Genomic DNA, 16,956 nt, shown 5'->3' with positions numbered 1-16,956 from the left:
TGTAAAAGTGGAAAACAAACAAAAACAAAGGGTGCTACAAAATTAGCCAAGTCCAGCTACACATTCAACTCAGTAATAATCAGGATTCCCTACATGTGGAAATGGGGCATCATAAAGTGCTGGGTCAAATTATCCTGCCACCCACTGTGTACCTGGTTAGATGGCGGCTCGACTCGTGCACCTCCATTTCCGTGCTCTTGAATTCATTCAGTTCTTTCCGAATAGCAGCCTGAAATAAAATATATATATATTTTTTTAACTGGTAGGATACACATTTTAAATCAACTAAAAGCCCAGAGGTCAAATGACAGCCCAGTCAGAAAGATACACATATAAACTGGTCGAATTCCATTAGTGTTTTTACATCCCATTTTGCTAAACATCAAAGATTTATAATTATTTTTAAATAATGTCTCCAGAACTACAATAAAATGTTTCTTCTTCAGCTCGATTAAATGCAGGGAATAAGGTTTTTGCGGGTTCCTATGTTCCAGATACATTCCCTTTTATGGAGAAACTTCTCTCGTGATGCAATACTGCTAGTATAAACCAAAAAAAGTAGCTGCATAATTCAGCAATAAACAGTGCAATTTCTCTTTCAATATACGCTAGAACAGGACATCCTGACCTAGTCCCATAAATCAGAAGACAAATTAGTCTGATAGCTCGGGGGCTTGGGTTTGGCTGCTGTATTTATTGTTTTATGTAACACACAATAATGCAGGGAAGCTTTATTTTTTTTTTTTTTAAACGACTAACTATGTTCAGGCTTTTTTAAATGCTCTAATATACTGCTATTATTTCTGTTACCAATCTACATTTGAAATGATAATCTTTTTCAACTTATAAAGCTCTTAAAACTCAAGCAATATCCCAATGCTTAGAAGAGGATACATTTGGACATGCATATGACAATGTAAATTGTTCAGTAATGGAATTGATACAATTTTGCTGATATAAACAGACTATTTCTTAATCAGTGTTGAAGTAAATGCAGTGTTATGAGGTTTACCATATATATGGAATTTAAAGCTACCATACTAAAGCAATAGTTTGAGCTCATATCCTGAGATTATGCATAGAAAAAGTTTAGCAAACAAACATTTAGGGCTCGGACAAAATCAAAACTTTGACCTAGCCGCGAATCTCAAAGTTTTAATTCATTGTCAGAAGCCATTCTCTACTACATATAAAATAAAAACACATTAGGGTACAAGTTTTGATTTACTCTAGCCTTTAGAGCAGTTTGTGCCGATAGTCCATCTCCTACCCATTTTCCCCCAAAGCGGCTTACTTTGTCAGCTGCTGTGAGTCGAGTCCAGGGCTTGTCGGCCCTCCTGTCGTAGTCCTGCGCGTCAGCCACCTCCACGTAGTCACTGAAACGTATTAAGATCTTCTTTTCTCGAAGTTCCTCTACCGTAGGCCTCTGACTGAGCTGAAAGAGTAAAGACAAGCTACGATAAACAAACAAACCCATAATAATAAAAAATCATAATTCACTAATCCCACCCAAAGCTATATTAGGTTTTATAAACACTGCTGTAAGGAATAAACTTTTCAAACAAAATGTAACAAACTGCTTTTTTCCATTATATTCACTGGAATGCAAATGGTTATAATTAAAAAGGCAATATTGCATGTTGTGAATATATCACCATATGTTTGCAGCAGAAACATGTTATTACCACCTTCCTACATGGTTCTTTTTTGTAATTAAAAAAAATATGTATAAACTGGCAAAAGATTCAGCAGTTTGTTCTCAAACATCTAGTCCCTGGAAACTCAATATGCCAATGTCTGAAACACTGGGTCATATCAATAGTAAACTAATACTTATGATGCACTGCATTTATGGAACAGTCACCATTATTCAAAGATAGACAGATGCAGTAGAAAGTCTGCTCCTTTCATACACGATTTCAAAGCATTTCATTTGAAACAGTTAAGTTCTATGATTGCACAATCTAAGGCCACATTTTCACAGTTTCAGCTCACAACTGTACACAGGAAACACATAAGTGCATGGAGCTGGGTGGCCAGAGATTACAAAAAAATTACAAACATTTTTATATAGACAATTAAAATTACTCTCTGGGAATGCAGATCTGTGGCTTCTAGAGCCTATTAATTCTTCACAATGTAGTTATTGGCAACACTTTGGAGTCCAAGAACATAAATATAAGCTTTGAAACGATTGAGATTAGAAAATATTATGTATTCTGTCCTGCTGCAAGCACTTCATAACACTGACCTGCTGTTTTGAACCTTTAAATGTAGTTTTATGCATGTGGTATATTGAATATAGTTACAAACTGTATACATATACATTATCTACATTAAATTAAATTCCTTAAATAATGTGAGATAGCAAATGTGGTGGATTAATTCACTAACAATTGGGGCGGCGGTAATCAAACGGAAGCGTTGCACCCTCCTTTTAAGATATCAATGATAAAATGTATCAAAAAAGAATAATTTAAAAATGCAGAACAGCTTGGAATGAGAATATCTGCAGCTTGAGGTTTCTTTCCACCAAATGTGTACACAATATATAGCTTACGCAATAATAAAAACTTTGAAATAGGAAGTTTCTAAAGTGTTATATTAATAAGTGTAAACCTACAAAAGCAAGACAAGTTTGATATTTGGGAGTACTGTTAAATGTACAGTCTAATTCAAAAAGATAGCTACAATCAATTGCTTAATTACTTTAACTGAACAACAAAATTGGTACAAGTGGCACGCATATGAAACCTTAATTACTGGTCATCTTTGCAAGAATGTATTCTGCCTTTAAAATATGCTCTCCGTGGGGAATGATAAAAGCCCGGATATGTTTCTAGCCTCCTGGAAGACTCGAACACTATCTCACAGAGCCAGCCTGTGTAGATTATATGCATCCGAGGTCTGTGACAGCTGTCCGTGTAATCTTCTCCTTATTCTCAGTTATTTATAAGATAAATTTTTGCCCTCTGCATAAGTCACAAAATTGTATTTTCTAAAAATTACATCTGATCATTTCTATTCTAGGGCTCTCTCGTGAGCCAGGACAGGACAACGCATGTTGGGACTGAGTGGTTGTTACGAGTCAGTAAGCCCCTATTCTGACTGATGGACATCTGCTTCAACTACAATGTGAGAAATGTGAGCAGTCTTCTCTCACGAATATCAGATATTCTGACTATAGCATAGCAGTGCATTCAGAACTATTAACATTATTATGAAGATTATTAATAATAGTAAATCATAATTTTGAGCATTTATTCTTGACAATGTTCTATTTCAGTAAATACAAAAAATAAACCAGTAACATTACATTACAGACATACCACACACACACACAAAGTGTTTTTGTAAGTTGTTCCACATCTCACTGCAGCCGGAAAACCTGCACATTTTAAACTTTGCAGACACTTAACAGAGACTCGTTGCAACTGTGCAGATAACCATGCATGTGGAGAAGCAGCACCCAAAAGCAAGAAACTCCAGCTGCTGAATGTCAGTGGTTGTTCCTGTATGCAAATATGGCATGACTGAATCTTAAGCCGAGTTAACCCATCTACACACTCATCTCAGAATTGTTTATTTTATTTGTTAAACTGAGGAAGCAGCAAGCTGTCCCATAACCTTCTTTTCTTGTTCTTTCCCAACATGTATTTATTTTGTTGAGGTGAACATAAATTGTGGTTAGGGAAATATGTTTTTGCATTTTTTTTTAAATGTCCACTTAAAGTAAAGGCTTGTATTTTTGCAATATCACGGAGTTACAACTCAGCAAATGTGCCCTTGCAGACTCACTGAGCAAAGCAAGCACTGACTTCATAGCACTGACTGTAGGTTTGCAGTTATGAACCTCCATCATTTTCATTTTTCCAATTGAATCACAGGTCAATATCCGTAATACTGAAACCAACAATTGCCCAACCTGTGCGGTTTAAATTTTATTTATTTATTTTTACTGTGTAAAGACACAGTCATTAATTATGGCTAAGTGCTTTTCTAACTGCTGATACAAATCCCACCGGATGTACCGTGTTGGATTGTGTTATGTGGAATTACACGCATCTTTACATTTATAAGCCAATATTGTTCCCTGAAAATGAGTCCACTACAGTTTAGACTTATGATGTAGTTCACCTGTAAATGAGTCTAACCTAAGTATAGTGTTTGTATGTCAACCACATAAAGGACAAAGTCATTGCACTGTGAAAGATGGTGCCAAATCAAAAGAAACCAAGATATTTTGCAGATCTTTTAGCAAAACCCCTTTCGCTTCAACAAAACCACAACAACAAAACAAAAAAGCATTTTCACAGATTCCCCTGGATGTGGAAGAGAAAGTGTTTCACATTACTTCAATTGATATGTGAATTGAGGAAAAAGCACTGAAAACATATCTTATCATATATTTATGAGACGCACACAAAGAATTTATAATAGTGGAAACAATAGTCATTAATGTTAAGAGTTATAGATGTTACACAGTTTAAATGATATTAGTTCGCAGCTGATATTATACAAATAAATACTTTAAAAGGATAGAAAAAGCCTAATAACTATAAACACACAAAGTGTGAATATTAAAGTGAAATCCTAGATTTCTACAAATCGCCCCAAATGCATCATGAAAGTTGTAAATCTTACCTTCCGTGTTAGTCTTCTTTTAATTTCTCGCTTTTCTTCCTGTTCTTCTTGCTCATTCCTTGCTGTAATGGAGAAAATATAATTTCAATGTTGCATATATTCAAGAGTTCAAATCACACATACTGTTCAGGAAAATAAAACCAGTCTGAATAGGGCACGTGTGTAAACTTCAAAACAAAATGAAAAACACACTGTCAATTGCTCACTGATCTATGGTTTCTAGTATATTCTGGCCATACGACACAACCTCATTAAAACACAGAACTGATGCAGCATTAAGGACCAAAATATGTACAGTATACAGAGCATGGATTTGAAAGCTAAAATCGGGAGTTGATGGATATGCAATAGTGCTTTTACAAAATAAAATATATTCCAGAAGAACGAGGAGGCTACAATGTGTTATTGAGGCCACTGGCACTAGCTTTCTAGCCCCCCTGGGTGGTCTTCTGGACAAGTTTCAATTTAATTATCAGAGAACAATGCCGGAGGATCGAAGCAAGGTTTACTGGCAGGAAGCACAGCCAGCTCTAAATTAAGCAAGACCGAATTAAACCGCTCGGCACTCCATTGAGAAACTAACAGGGACTCAGTGGTAAGGTCGGCCGTTACCTGTGGATTTCGTTTAAACTGTGCCAAATATCTAATTTAATATCACCTTTTGTTTGTTTATTTTTCTCCTTCCAGGTCAGCAGGATCTTACACCTTTACTCTGAAGCATCTCTCATATTCTCTAAACAAAATTAACTGGTGGCCAATCTTTCTACTAAATGCAGGTCACAGCTCTTACAAAGTTGTACCATTCTGCAAACGTCACGCTGTCTTACATGAACGACAGTGTTGCAGTTCTGCGTCTTTAGAAGCTCTGCTGAAGTGCTCAGCTGCTCAAGACTGGGGACAGATGTTGACTTTATATGTAATCTGTTCCATTTAGTTCGGAGCACGCACAGAATGCGGACTCTTGATTTTCAATCCCTCCAGGGTGGAGTATGTGTGCTACTGTTACAGATCCAGGGAAATGTGACAGCAGCTGCATGTATGAGGACGGCTTTGATGAAATACGCGAGTGATGTAATGCTAAAATGAATGTTTCAAATGTTGCAAAGTCAACCATTACATTTTAAGGTTTACGGTTTTACTTTAGATTAGACCTCCTCCGTAAAATTAGTCAGATTCACAAAATTATACTAAAGATTGAATAAGAGAAGGAAACTACATTTTTTTTCATGTAAAAATGTCAAATTCCCCTAAGAAAGGATACTAGCCAAGGTATCAATTGACTACTGTAAGGCTCCTATGTGTAGTCTTTGTGGAGACTTAAATCAGATGCCATCACAAAACGGCACTGAGAAAGTTAAACATTTTTATATGTTAGTTTTACATCTTAATCTGTAATTTACTGCAGACCCCAAAACTAAGTGCAATCACTCTTAAGTGAAGTTGAAAGGAGTCAAAATCCTCAGTGTCTCATCAGCGTTTGAAAAACAGCAAAATAAAGAGCTGTTTGAAGAGGGAAATTTTACCCGCATGCAAGAGCTAGAACAGAAACTAGAGAAACTGATGTACATATGTGGCATAATTGCTCATTTTTAACAAAGATATGAAAACATTTATTTCTATAGAGCCCAACTTATTTTTAAACTGAGAACTTGATGCAGGGGTTGGACAATCCCACAGAACAGAGATCAGTGTAAAATTCTACTTACGTTTAAGAATATTCCTTTGTTCGAGTTCTTCTGCTGTAGGGCGTTGACTCAATCGTCTGAAAAATAAAAAATGGATCAATATATTGACCATTTCAGAATGAGGGCTTCATTGCAATACAGGAGCCCAGCAGCCCGTGAGGATTGTGTATCCGTCCTGTGGAAACACGCCTGACTGTAAACCCCAAAAACCAAGCCGAGTGCTGCTGTCAAGTCAGTGGTGAGAGATGCGAGTATTTCACAACTGCAGCTGCACCAGAACAGAAATAGTGCAAGTGGACTTTCCATACAGTGTGTATCAGTTTTGTCATGGCTTCCTTCCTCCCACGCCTACTTTCCAGACATGATGCAGAACATGTGGCACACAAACACAGTGTGAAAAAGTAACCAAGCGATGATGCATCGAAACCTGTGGTGTAGGACTGACTTCCACGTGGCTTGCCAGCACGTAACTGTTTATTTACAGCACTGTCATGCTAGTATAATGACGGATCTCATTCAAATAATTTCTACTGCTGTGAGAATTTTCATGTGACATTCAATTAAAACAAATAATCAAAAAGAAAAGCTCAAACTTATGAATATATACAACATCTGCACAAAAGCACAAGATTATCTTTAAATGGCATATCAAAAAAGCATTCAGTCACTTCATCAGTAGGCAGTGGATCCAACTAAATTGACATTTGCATGTGACAGTTTTGGACAGTTAAAAAATTACTCTTCATCCAAATAGAAGACAAGACCACCAACACCAGTTAGTATGAGGTTATTATAATAGGGAGTCCACTGACTGGTCATGACGTTTCTCTTTCAGCTCCTAATCAAAGAGACTTAAGGAGCATGCTCAGAAATGACAAACTAAAGCAAGATCTCAAAATACCCCGTCCCTCCAGCCCTCGGCTTTGGCTTGTCCAGCGTTACTGAGCCTTCGCAAGTGGAAACCTTTGGGAAGTGCTTTAAATCAGCACTTCAGGCAGCCTTTGTAAATAAGGTTCCCCCTCATTTATCTTGACAACAGCTCAGCGAGAAAAAGGAAAATGATACAGTTTATTTAGTCTAAACATACTGCTGCCCATATGGCCTCCGTCTGATCTCAGCTGGGACTAACCTTCTCTCTCCATTTGCGTTTGAATGCATTACCCTTCCCATTTTCCTGGCTTTACAGATTACTTGTGGGGTTTTCTGTTTGAGGTGAGAATCACAGCTCCTTGAAGAATCAAAGGAGGTGTGGAGAAACCTAGCAATCCCTAGGCATAATAATGTTATTATTAATTATAAATAATAATAATGGCCAAACCTTCTCTCCTTATTGGCCATTTTAAAATGAAGGCCATTTGAGAACATTAACAAAGCACTTGCTTGCTATTTTTACCACAATGGATTCTCATTGCGTTAAATTAATGGTGATGAACTGAGCATTTAACGGGTTACTTAAACTTCTTTTGATGCACTCTTACAAAAATACGATCTTTTATATGAACATAATTTTAAAGTATCAGAACAAAGACACTATTACTGATAATACAGGGGAAGAATGTACATGAATTTCACAAACAAATTGGTTTCCCTGGGGAAATTCAATGGGTTTTCTTGAATGCCACAGATATCGGTTAGGTGCTTTCTAACTCAGTGTGTACCTACTGAAGTAACTTGATAATAAATGGTTACACAACTGAGACCTTTTATAGAGGAAGTGAGACAGTTTCATATGTTTAGTCTCAAATACAGAATTATTAGTCATTGAATGAAATCTCAAATCACGTAATATCTGCCCAGATACACAGAATCTGTATTATAATTATCTTCAACTCATAAATATCAGTTAAAGTAATCCAGAACCTGGACTTCCTGAATCTATGTGAAAGCAGGCCAAAATGAGTAACATTATTCACAAGACAGCAAGGCTTTAAAAACAAATAAAATGACCATACAATTCACAAGCAGGATGCTGAAACCATCTTTCTTTAAGATAAAACACCGTTTGCTCTTAGCTTGATGTACATTTCAGATTGTACTGTACCGGGATTTTAAATGTTGAGTTGCAAGGTATTAAACTCAAACACTGATGTCACCTGTCAGTGTTGGATAAGGAAAATGACAGAACTGCTGCCACACGAATAGCTGATTCCCATAATGCAAATTCAATAATATCATTACAACGTTTTTTAATCTTCTTACACTACAGAAAATGTAATTATGGAAACAGCATCACATTTAGGGTGCATCTGAAGGACAGAAACAGTCACAGTAACTATCTTGACCAATGGGAAATATCTCCTGTTGCATAAAATATTGCTTGTGTTTGGTTCAAGGGCTGTAGCAAATCAAAGTAGGAGGTCTCCTCTGGCATTGTGCTCATGCGTTTTAATTCATTTAACTGCTCAAAGTAGTTTTTCCCCTTCTGGTCAGGTACACATTTCCAGGTTGATTAGCATGCAGCCCGCACAGCATTCACTTAATTTGTAATTTCATGACCTTACATTTCTTTCTGTAGAGGCCATCTAAAAACGGAAATAATAATTTAAAAAACCTAGGAGAAACATCACATGATGTGATATAGTGCGTGTGTGTGTGTTTTCCATTTGAAGTGTTGATCAATTCTCAGATACACTAAGTTCCGCTTGGGTGAATTATTCCAACTCCCACCAGAAAAAGCTAAACAATCTTTCTACTGGCATTGCCACCTTTGAAGTCAATATGAAAAACAAGTAAAAAAAGACTAACAACCCACCTGCCCGTTTAAATGGAAAATGCACATGTATAATTGTGTTGTGTGGGAAATGTTGGACTTATTTATTTGTACAACTTTTGGTCAGTCACTCAAATTATTCTATTAATTTCATTATTTAGAAATGCACAATTGGCCATTTTAGTTGGTATACTTGTAGTAAACAAACTACTATGTTGGAATTTAAATGAAAACCAAACTAACCAAATAAGCATTTGTTTTCTACAAAGAAAATCTAACTTACAATAAATTGAATTAACACTGACTTTTGATCCTCTACAAATGCTGAACGAGTTCTGTGCCACACTGCAGTAGGTAATGAAATCTCAATTCATACCAATAGAAAGTGTGGATAACAGGATTTGAGACGTTTTGTCAGTTTTGTCACGTAATACAGCACTTTTGGGGTTTTTGAGCATTCATTTCTTCCCTCCCAATAAATCCCAGGCTTGTCCCAAAGAGTTGAACAGTTCAGTATGAGGTTAAACAGTTGAAATATAATGTTGCAAAAGCCTACAAGTAAGAAACTTTTAAATTCACGTTTTGTGGGACAATGCATCAAAGTCTTCACTCGCAGAACGAGAACCTCCAAGCGCTCAAAACAGACACAGGCTTTTGTCACATGATGTATTTTCCATTGTTGGACAGAACTGGATATGTACATGTACACCATAGGAAATCCCCTCCCCCTGGATATTTATCAATATTACCCATTTTCCAGAATGTTTGATCAATGGTCCGTGACATTGAATAACAAACTGAATCCTACACCCGCTGATAGTTTGGGAGGGGATTAACAGAAGCAAGAGAAATGTTAAAACAAAAAGAATGTGTGCTCACTGCCATTGTCTTTCCCTCTCATCCGTTTACTGCACATCTTTTTTTGTCTGCTGTATTCTAACTTGAGGAGGAATGATCGTGAACCTCATTATGCACACAAGCTTTGTGATTCACAGAGTTAGAGGGGGGAGATTGAAGAGGAGTGGAGAGAGGCAGAGGAATGAGAAAATGCTATTTTCTTTTGAGATAACACTAATTATTCCCCTGCATTAAAGTCCGCTAGGTGGATGTTTATTTCTGGCACATCTCTTTTCATAACGTATCTCTTGAAGTAGGTCAGATCCATTTTTGGTCATGTTCTTAACTGGATGACAAAGGACCGTATTCTTGAATGGCAGGGAAAAGGTTTACATTCTGTTAGAGAGAACAGAAAAAAGTGTTGATGTATTTTTCAAATGTGCTGGTCTTAAATCAAATTGAAAGCAACTTCAGTTGCGTACATTGTGTTTTTAACAACCGTGAAATCCAGGAAGTGCTTTGACTTTTTCTGCAGTCATTGTTGTTCGGTGCAATGTCGGTAAATCACAGGTTTGTGGGTTTGTATGCAGACAAAGTGAAAACTGCAAGGCACAATTTTAAAATGCGGTCACCAGTTCAAACACCTTTCACACAAAAATGTACTGCGAATCTTGTTCATTATGTTAAAGCCAGTTCACGTGCTAGGGAAACCACATGAGATTTGAAGCACGTTTCACTTTTTGTTTGCCATTATGTCACTGTAGGAAACACTCCTAGAGTGTATTTTAGGACAGGGGTATCATGGCTTTTGTGTGTGGTTAGTTTTCAGACCATTCCATTTGGTTTTCTACCCCCACCCAAGATGTTTTCACACCAACCACAGGTGCATTGTGACGATGGCCACACTTTTACATTTAGCAGCTTTATTTTTATTTAATGCGATTGACATGTCATCAGTTTTAAGCCCTTAAATAAAAGAAGCACTTAAAAATTTGTAGAATACTTATTTAAACCTAAATCACCAAAAATATAAAAGAAAGCTCTTGGAAAACACCGAGGTCATCCCTAAGCAATTAGTAGGGCAAATAAAGTTCTAGCCATGATCCTGTTAAACTAGAGATTTCCCCCAAACCATGATTACATTTGGAGAACTGGGGACAGGATACAGCAAAACCTAACCAGTCTATGTGTTTATGGTAGCGCCTCAAAGATGTTGCATAAAATGAAAATGAATCTTATGAGGTAAAAAAAGAGTGTACAGAACTTTATGCATTTTCTGTTGTCATTCTTTACACCATTGCAACAAGAAACATCCAACTCATCCAGGCCGGGTCCTTAGCTCCTACCGTGTTAATTTGGTTCCAATTTGCTGCCTCATCTCAAGCCTCTCTTCGTCCGTCTGCATGGGGATAATATTCTTCTCCTCCAGCTCTCGTTTGGATGGCCGATTGCTGAGCTTGATTGCCAGCGAATCTTTTCTGCAGACCTTCATTGCTAGTGAGCCTGGTGGATAAAGAGACAATATGTTGATAGGTAATGGGCATGTCTTCTCAAGCTTCACTTGTATTTTTTTATTCCAGCGCTGGTGCTCTACCCTATAGGGAAACATACAGCGTGCATTACCTACCAATTTAAAGAGCGCCAATTTTCTGTGTGCCACCACAATATATTTGAAAGGAAACTATTAAGATGTGCTTTAAGTGTAGACTTTCATCTTTAATTTGAGGGTAGTTACATCCAAATTGGGTGAACGGTGTAGGAATTATATATGTGGTCAATTTTAGTGGCTCAAAAGTATTTGGACAAACTAACAATCATGAATTAAATTGCGAGATTCAATACTTGGTTGCAAATCCTTTGCAGTCAATGACTGTCTGAAGTCTGGAACCCATAGACATCACCAGATGCTGGGTTTCTTCCCTGATGATGCTCTGCCAGGCCTGCACTGCAGCTGTCTTTAGTTTCTGCTTGTTCTTGGGGTGTTTTGCCAATCAGAGAGATAGCAAAAACATTAGGTGTGGCCAAAACTATTTGGTACATTCTTAAAAAGAAAGAACGCACTGGTAAGCTCAGGAAGACCACGGAAAACAACTGTGGTGGATGACAGAATAATTATTTCCCTGTTGAAGAAAAACCCATTCACAACAGTTGGCCAGATCAAGAACATCCTCCAGGAGGTAGACGTATCTGTGTCAGAGTCAACAATCAAGAGAAGTCTTCACCAGAGTAAATACAGAGGGTTTACCACAAGATATAAAAAGGAAGACCAGATTAGAGTTTGCCAAAAAACATCTAAAGAACTCTGTACAGTTCTGGAACAACATCCTATGGACAGATGAGACAAAAATCAACTTGTACCAGAATGATGGGAAGAGAAGAGTATGCAGAAGGGAAGGAACTACTCATGATCCGAAGCATTCCTCCTCATCTGTGAAGCATGTTATGGCATTGACATGCATTTCTGCCAAATGAGCTGGTTCTCTTGTATTTATTGATGATGTGACTGCTGACAGAAGCAGCAGGATGAATTCTGAAGTGTTTAGGGCTATATGATCTGCTCAGATTCAGCCAAATGCTTCAAAACTCATTGGACAGTGCTTCACAGTGCAGATGGTCAATGACCTGAAGCACACTGTGAACGCAACCCAAGACTTTTTAAAGGCGAAGAAGTGCAATGTTCTGCAATGGCCAAGTCAATCACCTGAATCCAACTGAGCAGCATTTCACTTGCTGAATGCAAAACTGAAGGTAAAGCACCAAGAACAAGCAGGAACTAAAGACGGCTGCAGTACAGGCCTGGTGATGTCTATGGGTTCCAGACTTCAGGCAGTCATTGACTACAAACTTTTCAACCAAGTATTGAAACTCACAATTTAATTCATGATTATGTTAGTCTGTCCAAATACTTTTGAGCCCCTAAAATTGGGGGGACCACATATAAAAATGGGTGTAATTACTACACCGTTTCCTGTCAAATCCATTGTGGTGGCATACAGAACCAAAATGACGACAACTGTGTCACTGTCCAAATATTTATGGACCGAACTGTATATATATGAAACATACTATGTATCAGTGGACTATAAATCTATCACCTGCTCCCAAGTCTTAATAAAATTACCCACTGTTCACTGTGTTTTCTACCTATTCTACCATTTTAGATAGGACATGTCAGACTCCCGAGCTCTGAAACTGCACTATAAATTGTGGGTCATCGATAGGTGAATTAATATAAAATTGCCCCCCAGATACCGTACCACCATTTGAACTGCTACTGCTCAACATTGCTGCACTGTCCTATCCTTTACATAATAAGGACATTTACATTAACCACAGGTATACCACTTTAGCTTACAATTGTGACAAAATATTTGCATCCTTTACAAAGAACAGAAGCACTTATGTAGGAAAGTCACTCAAGTTTCTCACATTCTCTCCACACAAATCAGGATACACCATTATGATTTAGTCCAAGCTAATACAAATTACTCAAAGTACAGTATACAGGAGAGGATATATAACTGTGGCTTCAGACTACCTTAGTTTTGAAAACCTTTTGTTGATATTTTGATAGTTTTTTTTTCTGCTAGGGAGAAAAATTAGATTACACAAGGGCAACAGGTCCTTAGCAGGTACAAGCTTGTGACATCCAAGTACAACTCCGGTTTTGAAATTAAAGAAAGTGACTGACCCTTCCGTTGAAGGCAGAGAGATAAGCCCTAGCTTCATCAGAAGGACAGTGTGTGATATGAGGAAGCTAGATCACTGAAATTGTAAAATTTCAAAAGTACCTGACGAGTTCCTTCAAAAACTGTGCAAGTGTACCTAGAAGAATTGATGCTGTTTTGAAGGCAAAGGGTGGTCACACCAAATATTGATTTGATTTAGATTCGTCTTCTGTTCACTCACTTTGCATTTTGTAAATTTAAAAATATAATATATTAACATGTCTATTTTTGAAAGCATTCTTACTTTACAGCATTTTTTCACACCTGCCTAAAACTTTTGCACAGAACTGTGTGTGTATAATATATATGTTTCCTTTACTTTGCTGACATTCTCTTTTCCAACATCCTGACATTTGACTATGTAAATGTTGAAGAATGAAGGGAAAAAAAAGGGCAGCTAAAAAGGAGAATGTTTTCACTAGGGAGGCTTAATAAAGGAAATATATTCAAAACTTGCCAAGTCATCAGTGCATTGAGAAGACAGGTAAAACAATACCAACACAGGCAGTCTGCAGTGTTATATAAACCCTTGGGTATTAGGATAATTATCTCAATTATCTCACACAGAACAATTCATTCTAAACTGTGAAACTCCCCAACGATAACCTGTCTAGATTAGAGCAAATCCCAAAGAATATTCCAGCACTAAATCACCCTCATTCCCAAACGTCCTTAAATGTAACATTAACCTTTGAATATTTGATGCATTGTATCCCTCGGTTTTGAGACTGAAGGACCTGACCAATCTTCACTTCTAGAACCCTCTTTCTGTATCTGTACCATCTCTCGTTCTGCACACACACATCCATTTCAGCTATTGTATTTAAAAGGACAAATAAGAAATAAAAATGCTTCTTTTAAAATGGGTTAACCCTTATAATTGAAATAATCCTTTTAGACTAATTTACATGCTCAATGCAAGATACGATGAGACGGAAATGCCACTCACTTCAATTCTTCATACAGAAAAAAGCTCACTCATAGTATTCCAAATTAAATCCTGTTTGATTAACTTACAGATCCCTATTAGCAGTGATTACAAATGCACTACTGAATCTTACTGATAACTGTAAACAAAATATATGTCCATTTGTGCTGGCATATTTTCCAGTTATGAATTATGCATCTAATTCGCCTGTGTGCATGCTACTCTCTAATAAGAGATCTCTGATATATACTGCTTATGGCACACTCAAGTTGACAGCTATTCATCCGGATTAGAAAAGCAATCAACATAATTTGAGAGATTCAATATGAAACAGAAGCACATCATCATAAACTCCAGGCAACCTCCCTGGCCGTCAAAGTGTAGTGCCAAACAGTTACTTTCTGTGGGCGCGCAAAATCCATTTAGAAAGTCGAGTGCTTTACACCGGAAGATGCTTTATAAGAAACAATGGGTTAGTTTCCGTATGTATACGTGTTCTATTTGTATACAAGCAGAAGCAAAAAAAACAACAAAACCAACAAACAATCAACCAGGTCATATTTCCATTTCCATAGCATTTGTTTCTCAAGGGCCCACTCGTTTTCTTTCACAACAACATACAAATATAGGGTAGCAGTGGGTTCATTAATGTTTGTCCCACGTGGGGCCAATGGTGACTTCACCGGTATGATTTGTAGAAATAGTCCCCAAAGCTTGCTTTCCACACACAGAAAACAGTTCCATGACAGTAACTAGGAAACCCACAGTGGACAGGTGGTGACCGGTTTCTTTGAAGGATGAAGTAACTGTGCCAGTTTGTTTAATTATACATTTTGACATCGTTGCTGAAGCAGTTTTTTTTTTTTTATATAAACGACACTGTGGTGGGGGGCGTATTTCTGCCATTTCTCATTAGCAGAACTCAAAACCCATGGAGACTTAACCTTTTTAGATTATCTGTGCTAGAGACCCACCATGCGTATTTTGCCGATATAAACGGAGATGGATTAATTTTCTAAACATTAATGTGAACATGAATCCATGGATTATACAATGTATCACATCATGTAATTTAATCAACAGCATACATAGTTTATGTGCACATCCATATCTACACTAACGGTCATAAGTTTTAGAACACCCCCATTTTTCCAGGGGGGGGGGGGGGGTCTCATTCAGGCGGTCACAGATCACTCACTTTCGATCAGATTTCTTTGCACATAGGCTTGTTTTGATCAGGACAACCTAATTGATCCAGTATATATTATTTGATATTTCTAACACTGAGAAGTTCAGATCCAATTATGTAAAATCGTTGTGTATTAGTACACTGTAAACAGTTGTCCATCTTGACACTTTGAGCTCTCTATGGGTGTGTGTTGCTTCTACCAAAACGTGGAAGGTCTTGTTTTGATCAGTAGACTGTCTGGTTCCAGAATATGTCATCATTGTCAATATTTTCTGAGATTTTATAGTCCCATTCCAGAATGCAAGTAAAATTTTGTTAAAGAAAACGATTCCATGATTAATTTTTTTCTGTAATTGTTTAATAGTTCTATGCTTTAATTTCCGAGTACACCGAGACATTAAACTGTATTAAAAAAAAAAAAAAAAAAGGATAAATGGAGGTGTTCTAAAACTTTTGATGGGTAGTGTATATATTTATAAAACTTGTAAATATGCTAAAGTTTTGCGCTTATATATACTTTTGCCATTTCATTTTATTTGTAAATAAAAACAAATTATGTCCTCCAACTGAAAAATTCTACTTTACAATATATTTAATAAGTTGTAATTGGGACTAGCTGTACCTTTTAGGTGTACAAACTCCACAGAGTAATAAAGTAATAAAGTTCTTACTTGTAAAGAGTGTGCTATCATCATCGTCGTCGTCGTCATCTTCATCATCATCATCATCATCGTCGTCATCTTTGTACATGCTGGGAAGGTCCTCGTAGTCGGATTCATTAGGCACATTTTCTTTGTCATCATCACACTCGATCACTACAGTTGGCACTTGTCTTCCATCTAGCATGGTCCCTTGTCCTGTATGCAAAGCAGAGCTGAGGGAGAAAAGAAGATTGAATTACTAATCGGTAAAACCAACAGGGAGACTTCAAAGTCTTACTCTTCCTGACCATGCATTGTTGTTTAGAAAAGAAAAAAATTGTCCAATGTTTGTATTATAAAATTTACAAAGGAAAGCAAAAATATTTTACGGTCTTGTTAGTGATGTTTTCCTGACTTAAAACAAAGCACACAGTGGAGCTTCTATTTGAACACAGGATGTCTGAGAGAAGACACATGAGTTACCACTTCTGCCAAGTTATCAATGGAATAATATGGACAAAAAAAGCTTACAGGCACAAGAACACACACACAACCCCACCTAGGGAAATAACTGCGAGTGAACCTCGTACTAAC

General features: G+C 37.1%; 1 protein-coding gene across 4 annotated transcripts in view; it reads right to left on the bottom strand.

Moving 5' to 3' along the window:
• phactr1 (phosphatase and actin regulator 1) overlaps nt 1-16,956 on the bottom strand; it is a 119,956-nt gene that overhangs the window by 4,728 nt on the left and 98,272 nt on the right. For all 4 annotated transcript variants that reach the window (XM_066723099.1, XM_066723092.1, XM_066723075.1 and 1 more), the window contains 6 exons: nt 16,393-16,595; nt 11,223-11,379; nt 6,351-6,406; nt 4,645-4,706; nt 1,295-1,435; nt 153-229 (listed from right to left, as the gene is read on the bottom strand). In XM_066723099.1, the coding sequence (XP_066579196.1) occupies nt 153-229; nt 1,295-1,435; nt 4,645-4,706; nt 6,351-6,406; nt 11,223-11,379; nt 16,393-16,595 (696 nt within the window). The remainder of the gene's footprint in view (nt 1-152; nt 230-1,294; nt 1,436-4,644; nt 4,707-6,350; nt 6,407-11,222; nt 11,380-16,392; nt 16,596-16,956) is intronic.

This window comes from Amia ocellicauda, chromosome 2, assembly GCF_036373705.1.
Source record: "Amia ocellicauda isolate fAmiCal2 chromosome 2, fAmiCal2.hap1, whole genome shotgun sequence".
Taxonomy (NCBI): Eukaryota; Metazoa; Chordata; class Actinopteri; order Amiiformes; family Amiidae; genus Amia; species Amia ocellicauda.
Note: the sequence above shows the minus strand (reverse complement) of the source record. Positions and strands in the feature narration are given on the sequence as shown.